Here is a 24,549-nt window from a genome sequence, read left to right as displayed (position 1 = left end):
TTCTATCCCACAGCCCCAGTCCCTTCCCAGAGGCTAATATCCCACTGCTACTATAGGCACCATCTCTCCCTACTATACCTGCTATCCCACAGCCACAGTCCCTTCCCAGAGGCTAATATCCCACTGCTACTATAGGCACCATCTCTCCCTACTATACCTGCTATCCCACAGCCCCAGTCCCTTCCCAGAGGCTATTATCCCACTGCTACTATAGGCACCATCTCTCCCTACTATACCTGCTATCCCACAGCCCCAGTCCCTTCCCAGAGGCTATTATCCCCCACTGCTACTATAGGCACCATGTCTCCCTACTATACCTGCTATCCCACAGCTACAGTCCCTTCCCAGAGGCTATTATCCCCCCACTGCTACTATAGGCACCATCTCTCCCTACTATACCTGCTATCCCACAGCCCCAGTCCCTTCCCAGAGGCTATTATCCCCCACTGCTACTATAGGCACCATGTCTCCCTACCATACCTGCTATCCCACAGCCCCAGTCCCTTCCCAGAGGTTATTATCCCCACTGCTACTATAGGCACCATCTCTCCCTACTGTACCTGCTATCCCACAGACACAGTCCCTTCCCAGAGGCTATTATTCCCCCACTGCTACTATAGGCACCATCTCTCCCTACTATACCTGCTATCCCACAGCCCCAGTCCCTTCCCAGAGGCTATTATCCCACTGTTACTATAGGCACCATCTCTCCCTACTATACCTGCTATCCCACAGCCCCAGTCCCTTCCCAGAGGCTATTATCCCACTGTTACTATAGGCACCATCTCTCCCTACTATACCTGCTATCCCACAGCCCCAGTCCCTTCCCAGAGGCTATTATCCCACTGTTACTATAGGCACCATCTCTCCCTACTATACCTGCTATCCCACAGCCCCAGTCCCTTCCCAGAGGCTATTATCCCACTGTTACTATAGGCACCATCTCTCCCTACTATACCTGCTATCCCACAGCCCCAGTCCCTTCCCAGAGGCTATTATCCCACTGTTACTATAGGCACCATCTCTCCCTACTATACCTGCTATCCCACAGCCACAGTCCCTTCCCAGAGGCTATTATCCCCCCACTGCTACTATAGCCACCATCTCTCCCTACTATACCTGCTATCCCACAGCCACAGTCCCTTCCCAGAGGCTATTATCCCCCCACTGCTACTATAGGCACCATCTCTCCCTACTATACCTGCTATCCCACAGTCCCAGTCCCTTCCCAGAGGCTATTATCCCACTGCTACTATAGGCACCATCTCTCCCTACTATACCTGCTATCCCACAGCCCCAGTCCCTTCCCAAAGGCTATTATCCCCCCACTGCTACTATAGGCACCATCTCTCCCTACTATACCTGCTATCCCACAGCCACAGTCCCTTCCCAGAGGCTATTATCCCCCCACTGCTACTATAGGCACCATCTCTCCCTACTATAACTGCTATCCCATTTGAATGTTATAATGACAGGCTGTGGGAGGATGATGGGAATAATCTCTTGTATTAGAAAATGGTGAGAGAAAGTTTATTGACACTTCATGACATGCCACCTTTTGTTTGAACATTATGCTCCACCATCTTCTCTTCAAAAGCCAAGAAAATGTCACATACAAAGAGCAATAGAAAAAAAAATCGTTGTGTGATTTATTATTAAGAAGAGCAGAATCTCTTGACATGTTGAGTGGTGGATGGTCCTGGGCAAGTCATAGGGAGGTAATGGTTACAGATTCAAGAGCTCACTTATAAATCACAAGATGGAAATATCTGATTAGGGTTCAGCAAGATACTGATTGGGCGAGGACCACATTGGACCATGGTTGCCGTCCTCTCCTGACAGGTCTGAACAGGCCTCTCATTCATGCAATTGTTGGCCCGGGGACCTAGTTCTTGGATCAGCCAGATTTATCCAGGCATCTGAGTGGCCAAATCAGTCAGAGATGCTTTTGTTCGGTGTATGGCCAGTGCAATCTATTAATTAACTGTAAATTTCAGCCCATGCTGTGCCTCGTCCCCCCTTTTTCTCACTGTAGCTATTGTTTGAGCAAAATTGGCTCTTTTATGCCTTTGTTGGTTTCCGCGCGCTGCTCTTGGCAGCTAAGGGTTAAATGTATTATCCTCGTCCATTTCCCTTTCTCCTCCGGTGTAAGAGATTGAAAGATTCTGGGCCTTATTTATGGAACTGATTAGTATCTGTCTTTCAGATTTGCTTCCTAATTTCACAGCCTGATTATAACGTTTGCTTTTCACTTTGACAGATGTCATTTCTGGGGAAAATAAAGAGCCAGAATGGTTCTTCAAACAATGTAATTATTCTGGGGGCCTTTGTTGCACCATTTTCAAAAGTTCCCCAGGTTTCTTTCATGGGCCCCTATCAAACGGACAGGCGCGGGTGCTCTCGGGCAGATAGATATGCAGACCAGGCGCTCATTTTCAAGCTGCTCTTTCAAAGCTCCGAGCCGGCTTCTGTGGCTTCACTGTGACAAATTAGAAATGGTTTATCTGCCTTTGGACAGGGATAGGCGACTCACAACCCACTGCCTTTGCTGAAAGAGAAAGCCCATTACAGTGTATATGTAAGGGCCCTGCCTTCCGGGCTGTGTATTCAAGGCACATATGCGAGTGCACCGGCTCTGATAATAACATGAATCCATTAGTCATCTCGTTTTATTCCCCCCCCCCAAGCTCGCCGCTCAACAACCTGTGATCCTTGTTGGTTGAGTGAGTGACCATGACGGCTCGTATGAAACGTCGCCTGCTGACATTTAATGCTCTCTCATCGACACCTTCATATTTAAGGTTCCACTTTCTGCTAAAAAAAGGGGTTAATTAAACTCATATCAGTGCCAAGCACATCATACTCCAGCTCTAGGTGTTAGAATTATTCCATAGCCTTGAATTGACTGCTGAGATTAAAGCACTGTGGCTTTCTCCTTGTTTGGTATAAGGAGACAGAAGACTGTATCATAGCTGTTAGTTACTTTGGGACGGGAGCCCCAATTGCTAATGTATAGCTGGCTAGTGTGATGGACTTAAGATGCACGATTTGTGGCAAACATTTACACCTAGTGAACTTTGGTGTGAGTATATTCAATCCATGACTCTATAAATGGTTGGGTAATTGATCTTGCTTTGTGCCTTTTGAATATGTGTGTAGAGCCTGTCCACTCCCAGAGGCTATTCCTGATATCCCATAACCACTTATTCCATATCCCATAACCTCTCTTGCCCTTTCATGGGCCCACGAGTGGAGCTGCAAGTTGGGGCTGCTCCGCTGGTGGGTTCGACTGGGAGGAGAGCTACATTGCTGGGGTCAGAATTCACCGAAGCCCACCAAGCCCTATAGTACTAAGAGGCTCATGGTGGGAAGCTGAAGGCATGGAGAGAAGAGGTCCATAAGTGTTGCACAATAGAACCAGGGAAGAATTAAAAAGAAAGAAAAAAATGCATTGTCGTGGGTCAAAAAATCCATTCCCACATGGGGTAGGATGTAAAATGTGGCCTGACTGTAGTTATGTGACTTCAGAGGCGCTTATGTTGGTGCTTGTATTGTTGCCAGACTATGATGAGACTTATAAATCTAATTCTGATCCCCCACGGCTTGAGACTCTGATAACAAATGAAGAGCACTGAGTCACCGAGGAAGCAGACAGGTTATTAGTGTTATTCATTTTCACTGCTCAGTCCTTTGAATGTTAAGTGAGAACAATCGTTTGTATTATAAGGATTATTGGTCTGTGAATTCAGCACTATGTGCCAATAGTACCCTCTAGTACCCCTAGGGGGTAAAATAATGTGTGCTCAGTTACATGTAGGTAAGGAAAAGTTCCCACCACTCTTAAAGAAGACCTGTCACCCAGACATGAAAAGCTGTATAATAAAACTCCTTTTCAAATTAAACATGAAACCCAAATTCATTTTTATATTAACACATCCAAACCCATTATAAAGGCATTTAAAAATCACAGCTGTCAATCATATATTGCCTGCCCCGTCCGCGTAGAGGCGGGGCAGACAATAACTTTAGCTTTCCATTGAGCACTACCTAAATGTCACTGCACATCTCACTTTTACCCTCCTTCCTCCTTATCTAATTGTGTAGCCAGTGCATGGGCCTGGGCATCTGGTCCCCCATTCTGGCACATAAACAAGATTTTGGCATGATACAAAGCTTGTCTTCATAACAGTGTCCACAAAATGGTGCCTGCCTGCTTGCTTTGATTGAGTAATTCCAAGACGGAAGGAAACAAGATTTATATTATTTATATAGAGTAAGTAACATTTATTTTGCTCAACTAACAATATAGAAAATAATTTGGAGTTATTTCTTAGGGTGACAGGTCCGCTTTAAAATTTTACAGTATATAATATAGTTAGTAATATTTTCTTTTGGAATTCCAGCAAATACAACAAGACATGGAGTGTTCGGGGAGGTATGTCACAACTCTGGATGCTTTTAGGGCAGTGGCATCTATCCTATTGTCCCATCACTCACCCATTGCACCCTGTCTTGCCGCTGTTACACCCCATTTTCAAACAGAGAGAGAACCCTTAGGCAAATCTTCATTACCGCGGGCGACTAATCTCCCCGCAATGCCATCCCACCGGCGATTTACATTCTTGCTGGTGGGATGGCATTGCGGGGAGATTAGTCGCCCGCGGTAATGAAGATTTGCCTAAGGGTTCTCTCTCTGTTTGAAAATGGGTTGTAGCAGCGGCAAGACAGGGTGCAATGGGTAAATGATAGGTCAATAGGATAGATACCACTGCTGTTGAGATACTGCAATCTTCAGTTAGTATTGATGTTAGTATATTTATGTATGTGAGTGTATGTGTGTAACTATGTATAGAAAGAGTTCCAAGAACAAACAGAGAATACAATTATTAAGAGGCCCATTTACTACCCTTGTTATTTTTTTTATTTCTGATTCGGGGTTTTAGCATTAAAAGTCGCAGGAAAAAAAAAGTTGAGACTTTTCCAAGATTTGCCTCAAAATGGCTAAAAATCCAAATCCGACAATTGGCCAGCTAAAACTTGCCGAGATCATATAGAAGTCAGTGGCAGATGTCCCTTCCCTTCCCTGGAGGAGCCTTCTTTTGCTTTAAAGGTTTTGGATTTTGGATTTTGCTTTTTTGTGTGACAGTTGGATGTATTCAAATTTTAAAATTAAAAAAATGAGAAATGTTAGGAAATCTGCCCCCATGGTTTTGTATACACATACAGTATGTCTCCATTGGTATTACTAGGGCCATCAACCCTCGGAAGTCAGAACTGATTATTACAGATGAGCAATATTGTTTGTAGGGTTTGTGTCTAAATAGGCCTCTCGTCCTTCATTTAATGCGCCCCTCGTATTCGCTGCACTTCAGCCAGACTTTACCACAATAAGGTTTCAGGTAAAATGCTTTTCCTTGTTTTACTTCCTAAAAGCCATTAATTGTTAATACTGCCGTACTTAGGTCAATGGAGCCTTGTCTGAGAGACAAATTACATCACGGCTAAGTCCTGAACATACCTTAATTTTATTCCCCTGGGAGCGCGGTGCCGCGGTACAAATGAAACCATCACCGACAGCACTAATGAGAACAGTGCAGTGATAAGAGATTACTCTCACCATCATTAATGGGCTATGTAGGCATCGTCAGCAACCCTTTCAGCTCCGGCGGGATGCGCCTTTCTCTTTCTACAATGAACAGTAATTCCATAAAGAGCCACGAGAGCTCACTTGAGAAATAGTCACAGAGATCTCCATTGTGTCCAGTAGGAGACAATGCCTCTCCCCATCCAGTAGGACTAAGTATTTTCTCTGCAGTTAGCACATTGGCACATATACAAATACTTATTTAGATGCCTATATATTTAATTCATCTTTTTCTGAGGAGCATGACCAGAGACGTCACCTAGAAATAGTAGACCAGTAGTAGATCATTATCTCCCTTGTGACATGGTTCACATTATTTTTATTTACCTTTAGTTAAGACTTTGACTTCAGTGCAAGAATATCATCTCCATTGATTGTGTTAGACTGGGTGGGGCTTTGCTTAGAAAACAGATAAAAATGGCCGAACACAACAAAGCTGCAATCAAACCCATGGCTTCTGCTTTCATGGTAAATGGGGGAGGAAATATGAAATAGAAATTTGCCATTTCAAATAATTTTTATTTTTTGGCATTACTAGTATTTTAGCAGTGGCGTAACAACTTTGGACCAGGCCCCTCCCGCAAGAAAAAACGCACGAGGGCCTGGGACTAGTGTGCAGAATTCTCCTTTGGCCCCTCCCACCCAATGGCTGCCTATGTGCCTGCCTGCTTGTTTGTTTGTTTGTGGCAGTGGGTAGTGAAAATTAGAAGGTAGAAGGGGCTAGGAGATGGGACTACCATACAGTAGTCACTGTTTCTAGGGTTTACAGACAAACGATGACCACCGTTAGTCTGATAAAAGTTGGTTATACATCAGCAGGGATTCAAAATAGGCCACAGAGGCCCACTCAGCCACCGGGGCCACTAATTAATGACTGTCTATGGCATCTTACAGCAGCCCCTCTGGCATTTGCCTGAACCCACAGATTGCCAGTCTGGGCGGCACACAGGAAGATCCAATCATTTGTAATCCAATCATTCTGCCCCAGGCTACAACCAGATTGGAGAAGAGGCCAGTCCATCCTTTACTGAATTTGTGACTAATGACACAATGACAAAGTCAAGCAGATATCAATGGAATCTGGGCATGTATGAGGGACTAACTGCACTGATCTGACATTGGGCTGTGGTCTGAATTCTTGGATCGCTTAGGGGAAGTGGGGGTACCATAGACTTTTTATTTCTGGGTTGGCTGTTAACGCAATACTTCCATTTTTGCAGTAAGTCTCAAATGTTCATGGGTTGGTAATAGCTGGTAATAGGAACTGCTTCCTTAACTGTAATGGGGAAAACCAGAATCTCAAACCCTTTAGAGAGAAAATGTGAAGATGTCTTGTAATTTAGCTCTGCTGTCTCTTTAAATGCTGATTGTTGCATTGTTAGAGTTTTATTTCAGCCCCATGATAATGATTGATGTACTTATTTCCTTGCAAGATGGACACCGCCTGATCGATTGATGCCTTTGCACAAAGCGGTGGCAGTAAATATTGACATGGCTGCCTGACAGTTTCTAAAGGGCAGAGTTTGTGGAGTGAAGGCCAGAAGATTAAATAGGGTTCCGCTGCCATTCACATCTAGCATGGATCTCTGTAATGAATTGGAACAAACTTCTTAAAGAGACACCAACGCAGTCACAAGCACTGTGTGTCAGCCTGAGAGAAAGATCTATATAAAGCTGGATTTTTCTTTCTTGGAGAATGGATTTGTCTAGAAAGTTTTGTCTGTCTGTAACAACAGCAGCAATGTCTCTGTTATCGGCAGTCTCCTGCCGTAGACTCTTCGTTTATAGAAATTAAAGGGGACCTGTCACCCTAAGAAATAATTCCAAATCCTTTTGTACCATGTTAGTAGGGCAAAATAAAATTTACTTACACTTTAAAAATTATTGCATTTCTTTTTCCTTCAGTTTTGGAATTTACAGTCACAGCAAGCAGGCAGCCGCCATTTTGTGTATGCTGTTATTAAGGCAAACTGTGTTTTATCTCAAAATCTTATACATTTGCCATCTGGGTGATATCTAGGAAGTGCTGAATGGAAAATGAAAGTTACTGTAATTGAAAAAACTGAGCTGTCAGTCATATATTGCCTGCCCCGCCTCTATGCCTTGGGGCACGGGGCTTTCTGGATAAGGGTTCTTTCCACAATTTGATCTCCATGCCTTAAGTCTACTAAAAAATCATTTAAACATCATTTAAACCCAATGAGATTGTTTTGCCCCCAATAAGGGGTAATTATATCTTATTTGGGATCAAGTACAGGTACTGTTTTATTATTACAGAGAAAAGGGAATCATTTAACCATTAAATAAACCCAATAGGGCTGTTCTGCCCCCAATAAGGGGTAATTATATCTTATTTGGGATCAAGTACAGGTACTGTTTTATTATTACAGAGAAAAGGGAATCATTTAACCATTAAATAAACCCAATAGGGCTGTTTTGCCCCCAATAAGGGGTAATTATATCTTAGTTGGGATCAAGTACAGGTACTGTTTTATTATTACAGAGAAAAGGGAATCATTTAACCATTAAATAAACCCAATAGGGCTGTTTTGCCCCCAATAAGGGGTAATTATATCTTAGTTGGGATCAAGTACAGGTACTGTTTTATTATTACAGAGAAAAGGGAATCATTTAACCATTAAATAAACCCAATAGGACTGTTCTGCCCCCAATAAGGGGTAATTATATCTTAGTTGGGATCAAGTACAGGTAGTGTTTTATTATTACAGAGAAAAGGGAATCATTTAACCATTAAATAAACCCAAAAGGGCTGTTCTGCCCCAATAAGGGGTAATTATATCTTAGTTGGGATCAAGTACAGGTACTGTTTTATTATTACAGAGAAAAGGGAATCATTTAACCATTAAATAAACCCAATAGGGCTGTTCTGTCCCCAATAAGGGGTAATTATATCTTAGTTGGGATCAAGTACAGGTACTGTTTTATTATTACAGAGAAAAGGGAATCATTTAACCATTAAATAAACCCAATAGGGCTGTTCTGCCCCCAATAAGGGGTAATTATATCTTAGTTGGGATCAAGTACAGGTACTGTTTTATTATTACAGAGAAAAGGGAATCATTTAACCATTAAATAAACCCAATAGGGCTGTTCTGCCCCCAATAAGGGGTAATTATATCTTAGTTGGGATCAAGTACAGGTACTGTTTTATTATTACAGAGAAAAGGACATCATTTTTAAAAATTAGAATTATTTTTTTATAATGGAGTCTATGGGAGATGGCCTTTTTGTAATTTGGAACTGTCTGGATAACGGGATTCGAGATAAGGGATCCCATACTGTACTTTATTCCTGGTTAAAGGGCACAAAGTGATCCCTGTGCTTTATACCTGGCTAATGATGTGGCTGGCACTTGTGCCTATACCACAATCTCAGACCCTCTATCTAGTTGAACCATTTACAGTGAAGAATGGAGCAAACATCTATTCATTTATCCTCGTGACTGAATCATTTTCCAGAATTCTTTTTGCTACATTTCTTTTTAATCTCAATTCTATTTTAAAAACTCTGTTAATTTGATGTTATATTTAGGATTCGCCCTGCCACCCTTGGCTAATGTTCCAGGTAGGAGAAATGGAACGTTTCTACATGGAGCACTAGGGAGGCCCAAGGGGACGGGTGTACATGATGGATTACATTGTTCTTCAAACGGAAACAGATTTCCCACTAGGGCACGGGAGAGTTTGGGGGGATCTGTCAGGCAGCTGCCGAGACTGACACTACTATGGAAACAGTCACTCGGTGCCCATTGTGATGCTGGGCAGGTCTGTAGCACTGAAAGCAGCGGGTTTGTATGCCGTGAATATAGGGCCGGGTGTTGGGAAGGGCTGGGAGGACATTTGCCCTGGGCATTGGCATCACAAGGGCCCCTGGGGCAGAAAATAATGAAGTTGAAATCACAAGGGGGCATGTGATTGTTTAACTATTGTTAGACATTTTTAGTATGTCCAACCTGCCACCCTGACTGCTATAGGTTCAAAGTATAACAATATGAGCATTGTTTAAAAAATGCCAATGTTAGACACTACACATATAGGTTGCTACTCTTGGACCCCGGGCTTTTCTTCTAGCGCAGGGGTAGGGAACCTATGGCTCGGGAGCCAGAATAGCTCTTTTGATGGCTGCATCTGGCTCGCTGCCAAATCTTTAATAAAAAAAAATAACCGGGGGGCCTGCGTTCGGCGGATAGAAGACGTATTCTAAGCCTTAGAATACGTCTTCTATCTGCCGAGCGCAGGCCACGCCCTCCTCCCCATCGCATCCGCATGCGGCTCCTTGGGATCCACCCTACCTTGCCCCGCAGCATCCGCGGCCAAACATATTGTACGGCTCTCACGGAATTACATTTTGAAATATTTGGTGTTTATGGCTCTCAGCCAAAAAGGTTCCCGACCCCTGTTCTAGAGCCTCCACCCAAACACCCCCTTCTTTATTTTGCCCATTATATCAAGGATCTGATTGGCTGGATGCCCTTCCTTAGGAGAAGCCTTTTCCCTGCTAGCCATGTAACGTGTAGATCTGCTCTTGCAGGCAGTGTTTGTTGGTCCGTTTCTGATTCATGTAACAATGTAGCAGAAGTCCAGTCTCCTCCAGGCCTGTCAATCTGCTGCCTTCTACTACATTGTTTCTAAAGTCAGAACCAGAAAGTGGTGAGAATAGGAATAGCCAGGCAGATATAGCTTTCAGTAGCAATTACATTTGCAAATAACTTGAAAATCATTAAATGTTTTTAATTAACTTATATTGGAATTACATTTTGTCATTATGTAAAATCATTGTTTTTGAATGGAGTTTCCTTTTAAATTCCCCATATTGCAGTGAAAAGTCAGAGTACTATATAAAGTACAATGTTATTAGATGGGCATATTGGGCGGTAATGTCGACTGTATAAAGAGAATTGCCTGCGCCAGCCCAGATTACACCTGCTAGGGAAAGTGCACTCTAACATTCTAAGCGCGTCTCTCCCAGGGACTCCAACAGAATGTATAGGTTATTACATTAATTAAGTCCGTGGCTACGTTAGTGTTCCATGTAAGGATGAGAGTGCAGCAAACATAGCCACGTCTTGATTACTCGCACTGCCTCTCATTAATCATCTTAACACAGGTAGGAGAAATCAATGGCTTTCAACTTGTAGGGAGGGTGACAGCCCCTGGTATTTAACTGAAGAGCTTCCTGCAATAGGGCATGATGAATTCCTGCCCGTAAATACCTCAGATTCATCATTTTCTACATGCATATTTTTTTTAAAATGCTTTCATTTTTCATGTTGAGATTTTTTTAGCCCATTGATATGAAATCTATAAGGTTATAGCATCCTCCTGGCAGCCTAGTGTTACTGGAGGATGCAGGGAATTGTAGTCCAAAGTATTTTAGGGAGTGGCTTACCCTTGTTTCCAGCAGCTGATACCATTAATAATGAATGCTTATGGAACTTTTTTTGTGTCATTGATAAAGACCTACAGAAGGCTATCCACATACTGTAAAGCAGGGATCCCCGACCTTTCTTACTCGTGAGCCAGTCAAATGTAAAAAGACTTGGGGAGCAACACAAGCACCATAAATGTTCATGGAGGAGCCAAATAAGGGCTATTGGCTATTAGGCAGCCTCTATGCACCCTATCAGCTTACAGGGGGCTTTATTTGGTAGGAAATCTTGTTTTTATTCAACCAAAACTTGCCCCCCAGTCAGGAATTCAAAAATAACTCCCTGGTTTGGGGGCACTGAGAGCAACATCCAAGGGGTTGGGGAGCAACATGTTGCCCCTGAGCCTCTGGTTGGGGATCACTGCTGTACAGTATGGAGTCAGATAGTTGCCTTTGAGTTCTTATTATTTTGTCATATACTGTACCTTGTGCACAGATTCTTACAGACAGTGTTGTTATCGGGGGGGGGGGGGGGGGTATAAGGGGGGTTTCAGTCAGAGGCCCCATGGCAGAGGAGGGTAGAAAGATATGCATAAGACAAGCTGGCCATATACTATAAGATCTGTTTGTTTGGCAAGGTCCCCAAAAAAGTGGATCATTTCTCTGATATGCGGGCCGAGCATTTGGATTACAAGGAGGGCAATATGAACCGTTGGAGCAAGGGCCACATCAATGAGCAATGATCTGATGGGAAGATCACCTGCCCAATCATCATCTGGATGATTTTCCGCCATATATTAGTCGGGTAGGCTTGTCAAAGGGCCCCATAAATCATAAGTCTGAAGCACCCATCTAGTAGCTTATATCTACCCATGTATGGCCACCTTTATTCACAGGTCGTGAAGGCACTGGGTCTTGTGAGAGAGTGGGTGGGGTTTCTGCAGGTTATGGGTGGCGTTTAGACATAATGGGGCATGGTCAGGATGGATCAGGGGCATAATTATGCATACCCAGAGCATTTATTTTTCTGTTGGGGCTTTATTCTACTTGTTGACAGGTACCATTACTCAGAGGACTCAGGTGACCAATAAGCTAATCTTTAGGGCCCCTGGGGGGAGCCTACTCACTTGCAGAACACAAACTGGCTGTGTGGTGTAATTGTTGGGGTGTATGGAGACTTTATCTATTGGATGATGCTGGGGCGCTGGTAATAAACACTCCCCCCTAGTTTGCTTGTCTAAAGACTTACTGTAAGACTTCACTGGAAAAGGCTTTGCAGTTTACTAAACAAAATGAAAGAAATAACATTTGGTGACTTCCATGTTGTTGCTTTAAGCACAGAACCATATGTATAATTGTTGTTGTGTTTCCTCCCTCCATTCTAGATGGAATACACAGTGTAACAGCCCAGTGTGTCCTGCGTGTCCTGATCATAACCGAGGACATGTTATCCAACAGCATCACCGTACGCCTGGAGAACATGTCCCAAGAACGTTTCCTGTCCCCCTTGTTGACCAGTTTTTTGGAAGGAGTTTCTACGGTGTTGGCCACCCCAAAGGAAGACATCTTCATCTTCAACATTCAGAATGACACGGATGTAGCTGGCTCTGTACTGAACGTCAGCTTTTCAGCCTTGGCGCCCCACGGTGACCGTTCTCAGTTCCTCAGCTCGGAGGACCTTCAGGAACAGTTGTACATGAAGAGAATGACGTTGACTTCAGCCTCCATGTTGGAAGTTCTTCCCTTTGATGACAATGTTTGCCTGAGGGAGCCCTGTGAGAATTACATGAAATGTATCTCTGTGCTCAAATTTGATAGCTCTGCCCCTTTCATTGCTTCGGAGTCCATTCTTTTTCGTCCGATTCACCCTATTACGGGTTTACGCTGCCGCTGCCCACAGGGTTTCACTGGGGATTACTGTGAGATAGAGATCAACCTTTGCTATTCCAACCCCTGCCAGAATGGTGGAGTCTGCGCCAGGAGAGAAGGTGGCTACACCTGTATGTGCCGTGAACGTTTTACAGGTCAGTTTACTCATTCTACTGTGTTATTGCTTTCATTTAGTGGCTTTCAGACTTTTGTTTTTCAAGACCTCCCCTGTAAGGTTCAGTATATAGTCAGGGCCTCTTAGCTCATTAGAAGGTTACAGATATCAGCCATTGTTGCAAGACAATAGAAGAAGCAAAGAAGTGTTTGTCTTAAGTCTTATCCTACATGAGCTTAAAGGTGGACATATATGTTAAGCGAGTGGATCTTCTCCCGATATCCCCACCTACGGGTGGGTGATATCGGGAAAATGTAGGCTAATTCGATCGTTTGGCCCTGGGGCCAAACAATCAAATTATAATAGGAGCATTGGGCACAGTCGGTTCGGGGACCGCATCAACGAGATGATGCGGTCCCTGATCTGACTAAAAATTTCAGGCCAGATATCGGTCAGACATGCGCCTGGTTCCTGCCCCTACACGGGCCGATAAGCTGCCGAATCGGTCTAAGGGACCAATATCAGCAGCTACAATTGGCCCGTGTATGGCCACCTGGACTGGGCTTTCAGGCCAATCTAAGAGAAGGCAAGTCATTCTACCCAAGTCACACCCAACTAGCCTAGGTATAACCCCTTCCAGCCACTTCTCCAGACCCTTCTAGGGTAGCTAGCTCCACAGTTTCGGAAACACTGCTCTAATATGTCTAAATATGTTTTTATTTCATGTTATATATGTTCTCTCCATTTCTGTAATTGTACATGCTAAGAAGTTTAATGAGCTCTGTCCCACTGCTTGCACAACCTCCCACTGTTTTGGTGTAATCGGCCCAGTGATCATAGCGGGTATCATGACACCCTGGTAGGGATTGCTGTACTCCAGGCCCCTCCACATCAATGTCAATAAGGAAATTAACATAACTGTGTAATGCATTGTGGGTTATGTAGTTCCCATATACTGTGTGTAAGCTCTGGAGAAGTTGTTCGAATTTGTAACGTCAATGTTTTAGTCCCTCCTCCCCTGCCAGGATTTTCAAATGATGCAGAAATGACGCAGAAAGAGAAGAACTGGAATTCAGCATATAAAAATGGTATTTATTCATACTTCTTGAAGGAACAGATTACAGTAAGGTTTCTGTGCTTTAACAAATTTAAAATTTGGTTTGGAAGCCAGAGTTCCCCTTTAATTTCTCTGGTCTGCACCTTTTGTGTGCGTAGAGAACTCTGGAATTACTGCCTGCCATATTGCCTCTGTCAGATGCAGAATAGCCTACAAAGGGCTGATCCATTGAGTGTTGTGAATAGAAATCTGTAAGTTGACATCTTGCAGTAGAAGCTGGTGGATTCTCTCTTTGTTGTAAATCGTTTCAGTTTATTATAGTAGGTTTTCTGCAACCACAAACCATCCATTACAGAATAACTGCATCCACTGGGGGTTCCAGTGAAGCATTTGGTAGTATTTAAGGGCTTGCTTGCCTTGTGAGAATGAATGCACGTGTGACTTAAACCTGTTTATTATTATGTTTTTTTTGTCCCAGCAAACATTTTCATGGACATTGATGGAGCATCATGCACTATGGGTAATGTCTGCGGTTTTTATAGATAGGCCAGCAGGGAAATGCATTTGTGGTATTCTGCTACTTGACTGGGAAGGTAACCCATCTGTGTGATGGAGGTGATATATACCAATCAGAGATTTGGGGTCCCACTGGTGCCCATAGCATTGCATAAGAGCCTGGCACTACTGATGTATGAGTCTGCAAGGTAATGCCTTAGCTCTGAGCTCTGAGTGTTCCTTGCAGCTTTCTGCAATCCCTGATATATTCCATTTTTCATGTCAATGAAGAGATGGAAAGATCTGTGTGCCTTGCCTGGTATCTCTCTTAGTAATGTAGAGAGATTTATCACATATATCAGCGCCTGCTTACATCTGGCCTAGTCGTACATTATGTCCATCCACCGGCACATCAGCATTTTCTCAACGTGACATAGGGCTTATTGCACAGACCCGCAGCTTTGACGGCAGCCTCTCCTCTCCTGCTGGGAACTGCTGAAAATGAACAATTGGCCAATGTGGGCCATTAGTTACGCCAGGGCCAACAGATCAGTATATCGTACATATGTCATGATGTGTTGCATGTATTCATCTTATGTACAAGAGGTAGCATGTCAGCTAAAGGGAACTGGGTGGGAGCGAGGGGGGGGGGGGAGAGACAGCCATCTGCAGACAGTAATAAATCACTTTTTTTTTCTGGCAGCACATTGGTCCCTTCCCTGTATTCCTCCCTCCGGCTGTATTGGCATTCACTCTGCTGACAGGCCAACTCCGGTATCTGCCCATATACTGTACACAAATGTATTAAACGAACAACTGAAAATGGAATTGATGAGCTAGTGAATGCACCAGAGCCTTGGCCACGGCCCTATTCAATTCAGGAGAAGGGTTTAATTATTTGCTAGATAAGAAAAGCTGGCAGCAATTAACCTGGGCTTTATAAAACCTTAACTAACATCTACACATACACTCTATAGTATCTGCCTTATATTATATACCGGCTTAGGATCGCAGAGGACAGGCATTGCATTCATTAAAGAGAAGAAAGAATCGAGGAGATTACAAGATGTTGCAGTCGAGGGGGAATGTGAAAAGCCCATTAAATCTTCCATTTAAAGGGTCCCATGGCACACAGACAAATAACAAAGTAACTTGATTCAGTATTTCTTATATTACTGAATATTACTGAGCGAAATTGGCAATAATGGGTTTTCTTGTTAGGGATCAAATACATTTTAGGGCTCACTGAATGGAGAAGGATTTGGGGGGTTATTGTGGATGAAAGACTTTGCAACTCTAGGCAGTGTCTACTCAAGTACTAAGCTGGGTACCTGATACTCTGCAGCACTTTGCCCTGTGTGACTAAGAAAGCAATGCATAAAAATCTTGCACAGGTATATCATTGCTTTTTGTACCCCCGATGTGTGCAAACCGGGTATAAAACCCCCCAACAAATAGAACTATTTGAAATATAATTCTGTTGCTTTCTGTTTCATTTCACATCTGTATGCATGGGCATGGAGGTAATAGATTCATTGGATCTCTTCTTGTCACAGACACGTTGTCCCCACCAACGGTGTGCCTGCTCAGAAGCTGTCATTATACAAATTATCCTTTGATATGAAACATGACACATTATTAGACAAATAGTAAATAAACTGTCTTGTATGTCAAGTTTGCCAATTTACACATTTTTGTTGCAAAACCTGACACCTCAGTTTAATGTTTTACCTCTCTTCAATCGCACTGTTCCTTGGTGATATGACTGGCACATTTATAAATGATTACAATCCTGTTTATACTTGTTTATTAGGAGGCTTATCAACATATATTAATATGTACGTGCCATGGAGACTCTGGCTTTAGGGGTTTCAAACAGGAGAGACTACCATGGGCTCTACACATAGTGGGGCCCCAAAGAGTAGCAGTTGATGTTGATGCAGTGTGATGGTGACTGTACTTGGTAGTTAGAATAATAAACTCTTGCAAGAAATTGCAACAGGGGTCTAGCCAGTATATTAGGGTAGCAGTGGGATTAGGATAGCAGGTATAGTAGGGAGAGATGGTGCCTATAGTAGCAGTGGGGGGATAATATCCTCTGGGAAGGGACTGTGGCTGTGGGATAGCAGGTATAGTAGGGAGAGATGGGGCCTATAGTAGCAGTGGGGGGATAATATCCTCTGGGAAGGGACTGGGGCTGTGGGATAGCAGGTATAGTAGGGAGAGATGGTGCCTATAGTAGCAGTGGGGGGATAATATCCTCTGGGAAGGGGGGGCTGTGGGATAGCAGGTATAGTAGGGAGAGATGGTGCCTATAGTAGCAGTGGGGGTTAATAGCCTCTGGGAAGGGACTGGGGCTGTGGGATAGCAGGTATAGTAGGGAGAGATGGTGCCTATAGTAGCAGTGGGGGGATAATAGCCTCTGGGAAGGGACTGTGGCTGTGGGATAGCAGGTATAGTAGGGAGAGATGGTGCCTATAGTAGCAGTGGCATAATAGCCTCTGGGAAGGGACTGTGGCTGTGGGATAGCGGGTATAGTAGGGAGAGATGGTGCCTATAGTAGCAGTGGGGGGATAATAGCCTCTGGGAAGGGACTGGGGTTGTGGGATAGCGGGTATAGTAGGGAGAGATGGTGCCTATAGTAGCAGTGGGGGGATAATATCCTCTGGGAAGGGACTGGGGCTGTGGGATAGCAGGTATAGTAGGGAGAGATGGTGCCTATAGTAGCAGTGGGGGGATAATATCCTCTGGGAAGGGACTGGGGCTGTGGGATAGCAGGTATAGTAGGGAGAGGTGGTGCCTATAGTAGCAGTGGGGGGATAATAGCCTCTGGGAAGGGACTGGGGCTGTGGGATAGCAGGTATAGTAGGGAGAGATGGTGCCTATAGTAGCAGTGGGGGGATAATAGCCTCTGGGAAGGGACTGGGGCTGTGGAATAGCAGGTATAGTAGGGAGAGATGGTGCCTATAGTAGCCCTGGGAGCTAGAGTTGAAAGTTGTCTAACTGGAGATGCAAGTTGTGGCTCTCTTGATGGGCAAATGGGCTCATCATTCTACCCTTTATAACATCATATCAGCTGACCAGGGTCAGACTGGGCCGCTGGGGCACCGGGAAAAAACCCGGTGGGCCCTGGCACCCAGACCCGATTTCCACAGGGTGCTCTACTGAGCCGCCAGTCTCTCTCCCCCAATGCGCTGACCGTAAGTTTAATTTACAACCACTCAAGGGAGAGAGTCAGACTGGTGGGGGAGTGTGAATGTCACGGCGGGGCCCATTGGGGGGGGGGTGCAGGGGCCATTAAGGCAAAGCCCTGGTGGGCCCTGCACCCCCCAGTCCGACCCTGTACCTAACCATCTGATATTAACCTATTTTTATTAAACAGAAAGGTAAAAAAATCTAAAATCTCACTTTTGATATAATAATGCGTAGTATTTCCCCATTAGTATTCACAGGCCATGCTGTGAGGTTAGACAAGCGGGAGATGGATACAATTTAATCTTTTGCTGTAGATCTGGCAATCTCCTCGCTGCCAGCTGCTTAGCCTTCCATGTGACTTTATACAATTTCCATCTAGACCCAATCTCGCATATAGGTACTGTCATTAAACTAATTACATTTTAATATGAAATATAACTATGATCATTGTAAAACTGAGGCCACCTGTTGCATTACTGTAAGATTTCCAACTTAGTCTCATCAAAATCTCCTTTTAATAAGTTCTTTTTTTAAGAAGAAATATCACTCTATATAAGTAGAACTCATTTTTTGGCTTCTGACCCCTATGTTAACAGTGTCGGACTGGGGTGCGAGGCCCACTGGAGCTGCTACCCCAGGGGCCCACCTGCTCACCCACTGTCAGCTAGGGTTTCCACCTTTTGCCGTCTCTTACTCAGGGTGGGGGGGGGATGTAACATCATTGGGTGGAGCAGTGATGTCACAAGGGTAGGGCTATGACGTGTTGGTCAGCTATTGGCTGATTGCAGCGTCAATCTTGGAGAGTCCTGTACGGTTTTCCATATTGGGAAGGGTCAGAACACGATGGGTGGCAACCCTACTGCCAGCTCCCCCACCCATGAATTAACCCCCATGTTACCATTGTTGGACATTAGGTGTGCAAGGCCCACTGGTGCTACTACCCCAGGGGCCCCTGCCACCCATCTGCTCACCCACCACCAGCCCCCCTCCACGCGGGCACCTTTTTCTTACATTTGCCATGATCGGGGGAGGAGGGCAGCATTGGAGATACCAGGAAGGGCAGGCAGATATCGGATCTAGATCTGTGTTGGTGGTCCCACTGGCTTTTTCTCAGTGTATCGCCAGCCCAGTCTGACCCTGTATGTTAAGAATCCATAGCAAAAAGTCAGATTTCCTTCTGGGGGGTTAGTGGAATTCTTTTATTCTGCATCAAAAATTCAAAAGACGCTTGATATCACAAGAGAGTTGGCCAGACTGTACATGGGAGACATTGGGTGATGGCTTGGCAGAAGAAATAGGCGGATTATTGGCCAAGGTATGGAAATCAAACCAGTTGACTTTTATCTGATCAGATACTGGGTATGTTTCGAGGACCCTATCAGCCCATATATACAAGCATATAGATTGTATGGAGAGCTGCTGAGTTGAGAAAGTGATATAAAAAAAGAAGAAAATAAGATTTTATGAAATAATCACTCTGATTGCTTTAAAGGCAAAATATGCCTCCAATATAACATTTTTTTGCAAGGTAGATACCTTGTAAAAAAAAAAAAAAAAAGGTTATATTGGAGGCGTATTTTGCCTTTAAAGCAATCAGAGTGATTATTTCATAAAGGGAAAAGATTGCCACCAGCGAGGTCTGAAGTTTCCCCTTGCTGCTTTTTTACATTCAGGGTTTTATAACACACTTATTCCCTTTGGTGCCTTCAGATGGGTTTTTTTTATTGTAGTTGTAAAGTGCCCCAATTTGTATTAGCTTTTAGATGCTATATTCATAAAATAAACTTGTTTTTATGATGATGATGATGATTATTGCCGTGTTTATTTCTACTAGTGCATTAGGATAGACAGACAACATGATGCCGTTATGAGAACCCCCGGTGGAAGCGCCGGGATCACTAGCTGAGCCATAAAGTCTGCGGAACATTGGGAAGGGAGGGTGCTTAGCAGGTGCTGCCTCATCTCACAGATAGAGACTGCACAAAGCAACCTTTATATTGGGCCCCAGTTTTTTGTTGTGCCTACAGCAAAGCTGCTGTGTTTATGGGGACCCTGATATATATTGTGTGGGCTGGATTTATTTGTAGTGCATTGCTCATATGGTACTTTCCTTATTTTAATTTGGCTCTGTTACCCAGCATGCTTAGCACCTACACTGGGGCCATGGAAGGGTGGGTGCTTTTTAGTCGGAGGGGAAGTGCATACAGCACTATGAATGGGGCATGTGTTTGTGTGGGTATATTGGCATATGTGTGTGCACTATTGTACCTACAGGCATAGTGTGTGCCATTGTGTACTTATTGTACGTACCATAGTAATTGTGCCAAGTCCTCAGTAATTTGTACCCCCTCCTTAGTTACCCAGATACTCCCGCAGGGCTAGCACACGTTAATGATTTGTGGGCAGAATGACATTTGCAGGTCACATGATAAAATGTTATTAATGAACTGGCTGAAGGACATCCATAAATTACTACTGCTTCAGAGAAAAACTGACAAAATACTTTATAGTATTTTCATGAAATTATGGCCTTAAAACCTTTCTAAAATTCACAACATGCAGCTACAATGGGGGCAATGTGCCTGACACAATTGCAGCTAATTATGTACACTAAAGCTGGCCATACACGCTAAGATCTGCTCGCTTGGCAAGGTTGCGAAGTGAGTGGATCTTCTCCCGATATCCCCACATACAGGTGGACGATATCAGGCTAATTGCCAAACGATCAAATTAGAACGATGAGTATAGGTGTCCGTCGGTTCGGGGACCGCTGGCCATACACACTAAGATCCGCTCGCTTGGCAAGGTCGCAAATTGAGTGGATCTTTTCCCGATATCCCCACCTACAGGTGGGCGATATCGGGCTAATTCCCAAACGATCAAATTAGAATGATGAGTATAGACGTCCGTCGGTTCGGGGACCGCATTAATGAGCCTGACGGGCGCCTATACCCATCGTTCTAATGTGTATGGCCACCTTTAGACCTTTCGTTGGCCTCTGGGTTCGAAGACAAATGTGTGTCTGACCATTGGCTGGTGGGAAACCTTCATGTGTTCTTACTGGAGGACTCTTTGCACTTCAAAGTGGTATAGATTTCTCTGCTCAGAAACGATGGATGTACAGTCAATGTGCATCACTTTCCCCCCTTAGAGATGTTGTTCTGCACAGCTGGACTTGGGGAAGATGGCCAATAGCAGCATCAGGAGAGCCATGTTCCCCTGCTGTGGCCAAGTATTTTATTGGATTCCTCCTTCCTTGTCATTTATTCATTCCTCACCCCCAGCTGCTCTCCAACAATAACCCCCCCCCACACACACACACACTCAGTCCCCTGATGGTGCCGAGCTGCTGGGGGGTTGCAGGGAGATGCAGCTGGAGGGCTGAGCAGTCGACATCCCTAGTTTGACAGATAAAAGAGACAGTGCACCTGCCCTTGCTCAGATTGAGATGCAGCGTGGGTGCAAGAATGATCATGCAAAACGGAGAGTAGGACAGCGGATCAATAGACATCTCGTGCCGGGATTAATGGATAATGGTGATCAAAGTGATGTCAGTCGAAGGTTGTTCAGAAGAATCCGGTATTCCACCAGAACCTTTCCTTTCTGTGGGACCCTGTGATGCTGCCTCTACTCCAGTCAATCCCACTTACAGTGGGTAATTGGTTGCAGAAAATCTTTTTCTCTGCTAGCCATAAGGGCACGGCCCACTTGAGGTTTGACATTTTTGTTAGACTTAATTGGTATTTAATACACTAATCTTTTAATTATTGTTCCCAGGGAAGGGGCTTATGTGGATTAATCCATCCAGTGAGCCCTTCTGAAGTCTTTAGAAAAGATACACTGAATTCTCACCAACCGAGGGGCTTCTACCTGATATTCCCAGCATTCCCTGTTGTGTACAACTGTGACTGTAGTGTGAAGATAAGCCCATAATATAAACATGGTTGGACTGGAGTGTGCGGGGCCCAATGGGGTCCCAGGGGCTCCCCAACTCCCAGAGGGCTCCTCCAAGCGTGCATCGCTCATACTGACCTTGGCGTGATCACAGAAGGGAGGTCTGAGTTGGCGCACCAATGCTTTCTCGTGGGGATTGGTTCTGGGTCAGAGGGTCCACCGGGTTTTTTTTGGACTCCCGCTGGCCCAGTCCAGGCCTGGATATAAAGCAGGGAAGAATGGTCTATAAAACTCCCTCATATAAAATTACGTAGGGTTCTGCAACCAAGCAGATGTTTCCTTTATTATAAGACATACGTTTTGGTACTTTCTGGAAAGCAGATTTCCAGATAATAGATTCCATAACAATATAAGGCAATAATTCTTCCAGTTAGTCATTATTACAATTCACTTCTTGGATGATTAACATACAGCCAGCCCAATAACCATCAGTGGTTCAATAGAAACCGCTGAACCGATCCCTGTTAATTAAAGAGGTGACCAAATAAACATTGTAATAATTTCCCGAAAGATATGGCAGCCGCTAGGCTTCAGGATTCTTTATTGGTGTCTTCTGACAGCGGCATTGGGCGAGAGCGTAGCAGATAGACACACAGGGCAGGCAGAGCGCTGGCAGTATCTAGTGACAGCCGTTTCTGCTTTGCCTTAGAGCCAAGTGCCAGTCGGGCCGCACAGTGGGGAGGTAGACTTGCCCTTTTGTTAGCAGCTGCACATTACTGAATGAGAAAGATTAAATGTGAATTAGGACACTTTTTTCTACAGGGAAACCTGTTTTTGCATTTCTAGATGAGTGCATTTAAGGTCAGTCTGGAAGTAAACAGCAACAGACAGTTACAAATTGGATATAATCAAGACTGCAGCGGTTTGCTCTTTTTTTGGTTTGCTCCAAATGTTTTGTACGTGCTGTATGCTGCCTCTGGTACACTGCCTGTCCGCCATCAAATCTGGGAACTAAGGGGATCAATATGAAGTTGGTCCTCACTTGGACGATCTTCTGTGATGGTTTCCACTGGATGTTGGAACATTGTTTGTGGTATTTGTTTCCATTAAGTCACAAGAGCATTAGTGAGGTTGGGCACTGATGTTGGGGATCAGTGCTGAATCACAGTCAGCGTTCCAATTCATCCTACAGGGGTTCAGTTGGGGTGAGGTTAGGGCATTGCACTTCCACTCTCATCTCAGCAAACCCGTACTGTATGGAGCTCACTTTCTGCATAGGGGAATTATTGTGCCCGCGGTCCACAGGGGACCTGAGTCAAGGTACCACCATGCTGCACCTCTGTCTTTCACTATGCTGTACCTTCACTCTCCACCCTCCCCACTGCGCTTCACTATGCTGTACCTTCACTCTCCACCCTCCCCACTGCGCTTCACTATGCTGTACCTTCACTCTCCACCCTCCCCACTGCGCTTCACTATGCTGTACCTTCACTCTCCACCCTCCCCACTGCGCTTCACTATGCTGTACCTTCACTCTCAACCCTCCCCACTGCGCTTCACTATGCTGTACCTTCACTCTCCACCCTCCCCACTGCACTTCACTATGCTGTACCTCCAGGGAAAAATTAAATACAGCTGTGCATTCCACATGTAACTGCCGGTACACAATAATTTCCCAATGTACAAAGTGAGGTCCACAGTGCACACAAACAAGCCAAGGCACACATACATGCTAGGCCCCATCAGCCAATGAATGGGCAAAGTTCTGCCTTTTGCTCCCACACTACTTCCTGTTACAGTCAGAGCTGCATTACTTCCTGTCAGCTGATCTCTAAGGGAGCACACAGCCCATCACTAAATGGCGGCTCAAGGGAAAGGATGTAAAAGGGCAATATTTAGTGATATAAATAAATATATATATATATATATATATATATATATATATATATATATATAATATTTCAGTTCTTTAATAGGCCACTTATTATGATATCATCTATTGTTGGTTAAGTATTCATTCTGTGGGTACAGTTTTCCTTTAATCTTATAGCTCAGAAAAGCCCAACCTGAGACATACAGGCTGCCTGTTGCCCTCCTGAGTGATTTTTTATTGCCCCAACCTTCTCAAAAGCCCCATAAACTGGTGTCACATCATTATAGTAATATGGAGGATGATTCACCTATGCATATTAGTTATTATCGATTATTACCAGGTGCTTAAATAAAAGACTGCTCATAAATTCCCCATAAAACCCAGCAGTAACTTGCTAGAACAAGCTGTCAGCCCAATCACCACTAAAGATATATTGCCGCAAATTTCCCAGTGTTCCCGGAGGGGAAGTGGTGTCTCTTCAGTGCGGCGTTACTGTAACGGAGTATAAAATCCCTGAGAAATACCGTCCAATTGATTGTGCCCACTTAGGGAAGGCCATTAGCTCTGTGGGGTTAGTGGAAGGCCAATTGCCTCTTTCCTGCTGAAATCAGTAATTGCTCTAATGCGGAGCTGGCTGCCTTCCTTGGCCTCTGCCTCTGTCCAGCTCTGCCATTCATTTCCCCAGGAAACGCTATCATATTGCAGCAATACAGAGATTTTGGCAAGAAAACATCCGCTTAGAATATTTGCGAGAGCGAGCAGTGTAAGTGGCCGCTGTAATAAGATTCTGAAGAGCATCGCAAGTTTTTTCTTTCTCTGCGCAGCAATTATTTGCTTAGTAGCTCAATACACGATTGGCAGTAATACAGTTATAATTGCAAGTCAGATATTACTGCGCTTCCTCTCCAAAATTACACTCCGTACTTCCTTCAGGAATGATGCCTTTAATTGTGTTATAATGGCAAAAAACGGAGCAACATTTTGCAGTTTTGCCTCAAAACAAACAAATAAACACAAAT

General features: G+C 44.3%; 1 protein-coding gene across 3 annotated transcripts in view; it reads left to right on the top strand.

The window, feature by feature from the left end:
- Nucleotides 1-24,549, top strand: part of celsr3 (cadherin EGF LAG seven-pass G-type receptor 3) — a 113,834-nt gene that overhangs the window by 27,568 nt on the left and 61,717 nt on the right. For all 3 annotated transcript variants that reach the window (XM_012961682.3, XM_031901179.1, XM_031901180.1), the window contains exon 2: nt 12,418-13,056. In XM_012961682.3, coding sequence (XP_012817136.1) covers nt 12,418-13,056 — 639 coding nt within the window. The remainder of the gene's footprint in view (nt 1-12,417; nt 13,057-24,549) is intronic.

The sequence above is a fragment of the Xenopus tropicalis genome, chromosome 4, assembly GCF_000004195.4.
Source record: "Xenopus tropicalis strain Nigerian chromosome 4, UCB_Xtro_10.0, whole genome shotgun sequence".
Classification (NCBI taxonomy): domain Eukaryota; kingdom Metazoa; phylum Chordata; class Amphibia; order Anura; family Pipidae; genus Xenopus; species Xenopus tropicalis.
Note: the sequence above shows the minus strand (reverse complement) of the source record. Positions and strands in the feature narration are given on the sequence as shown.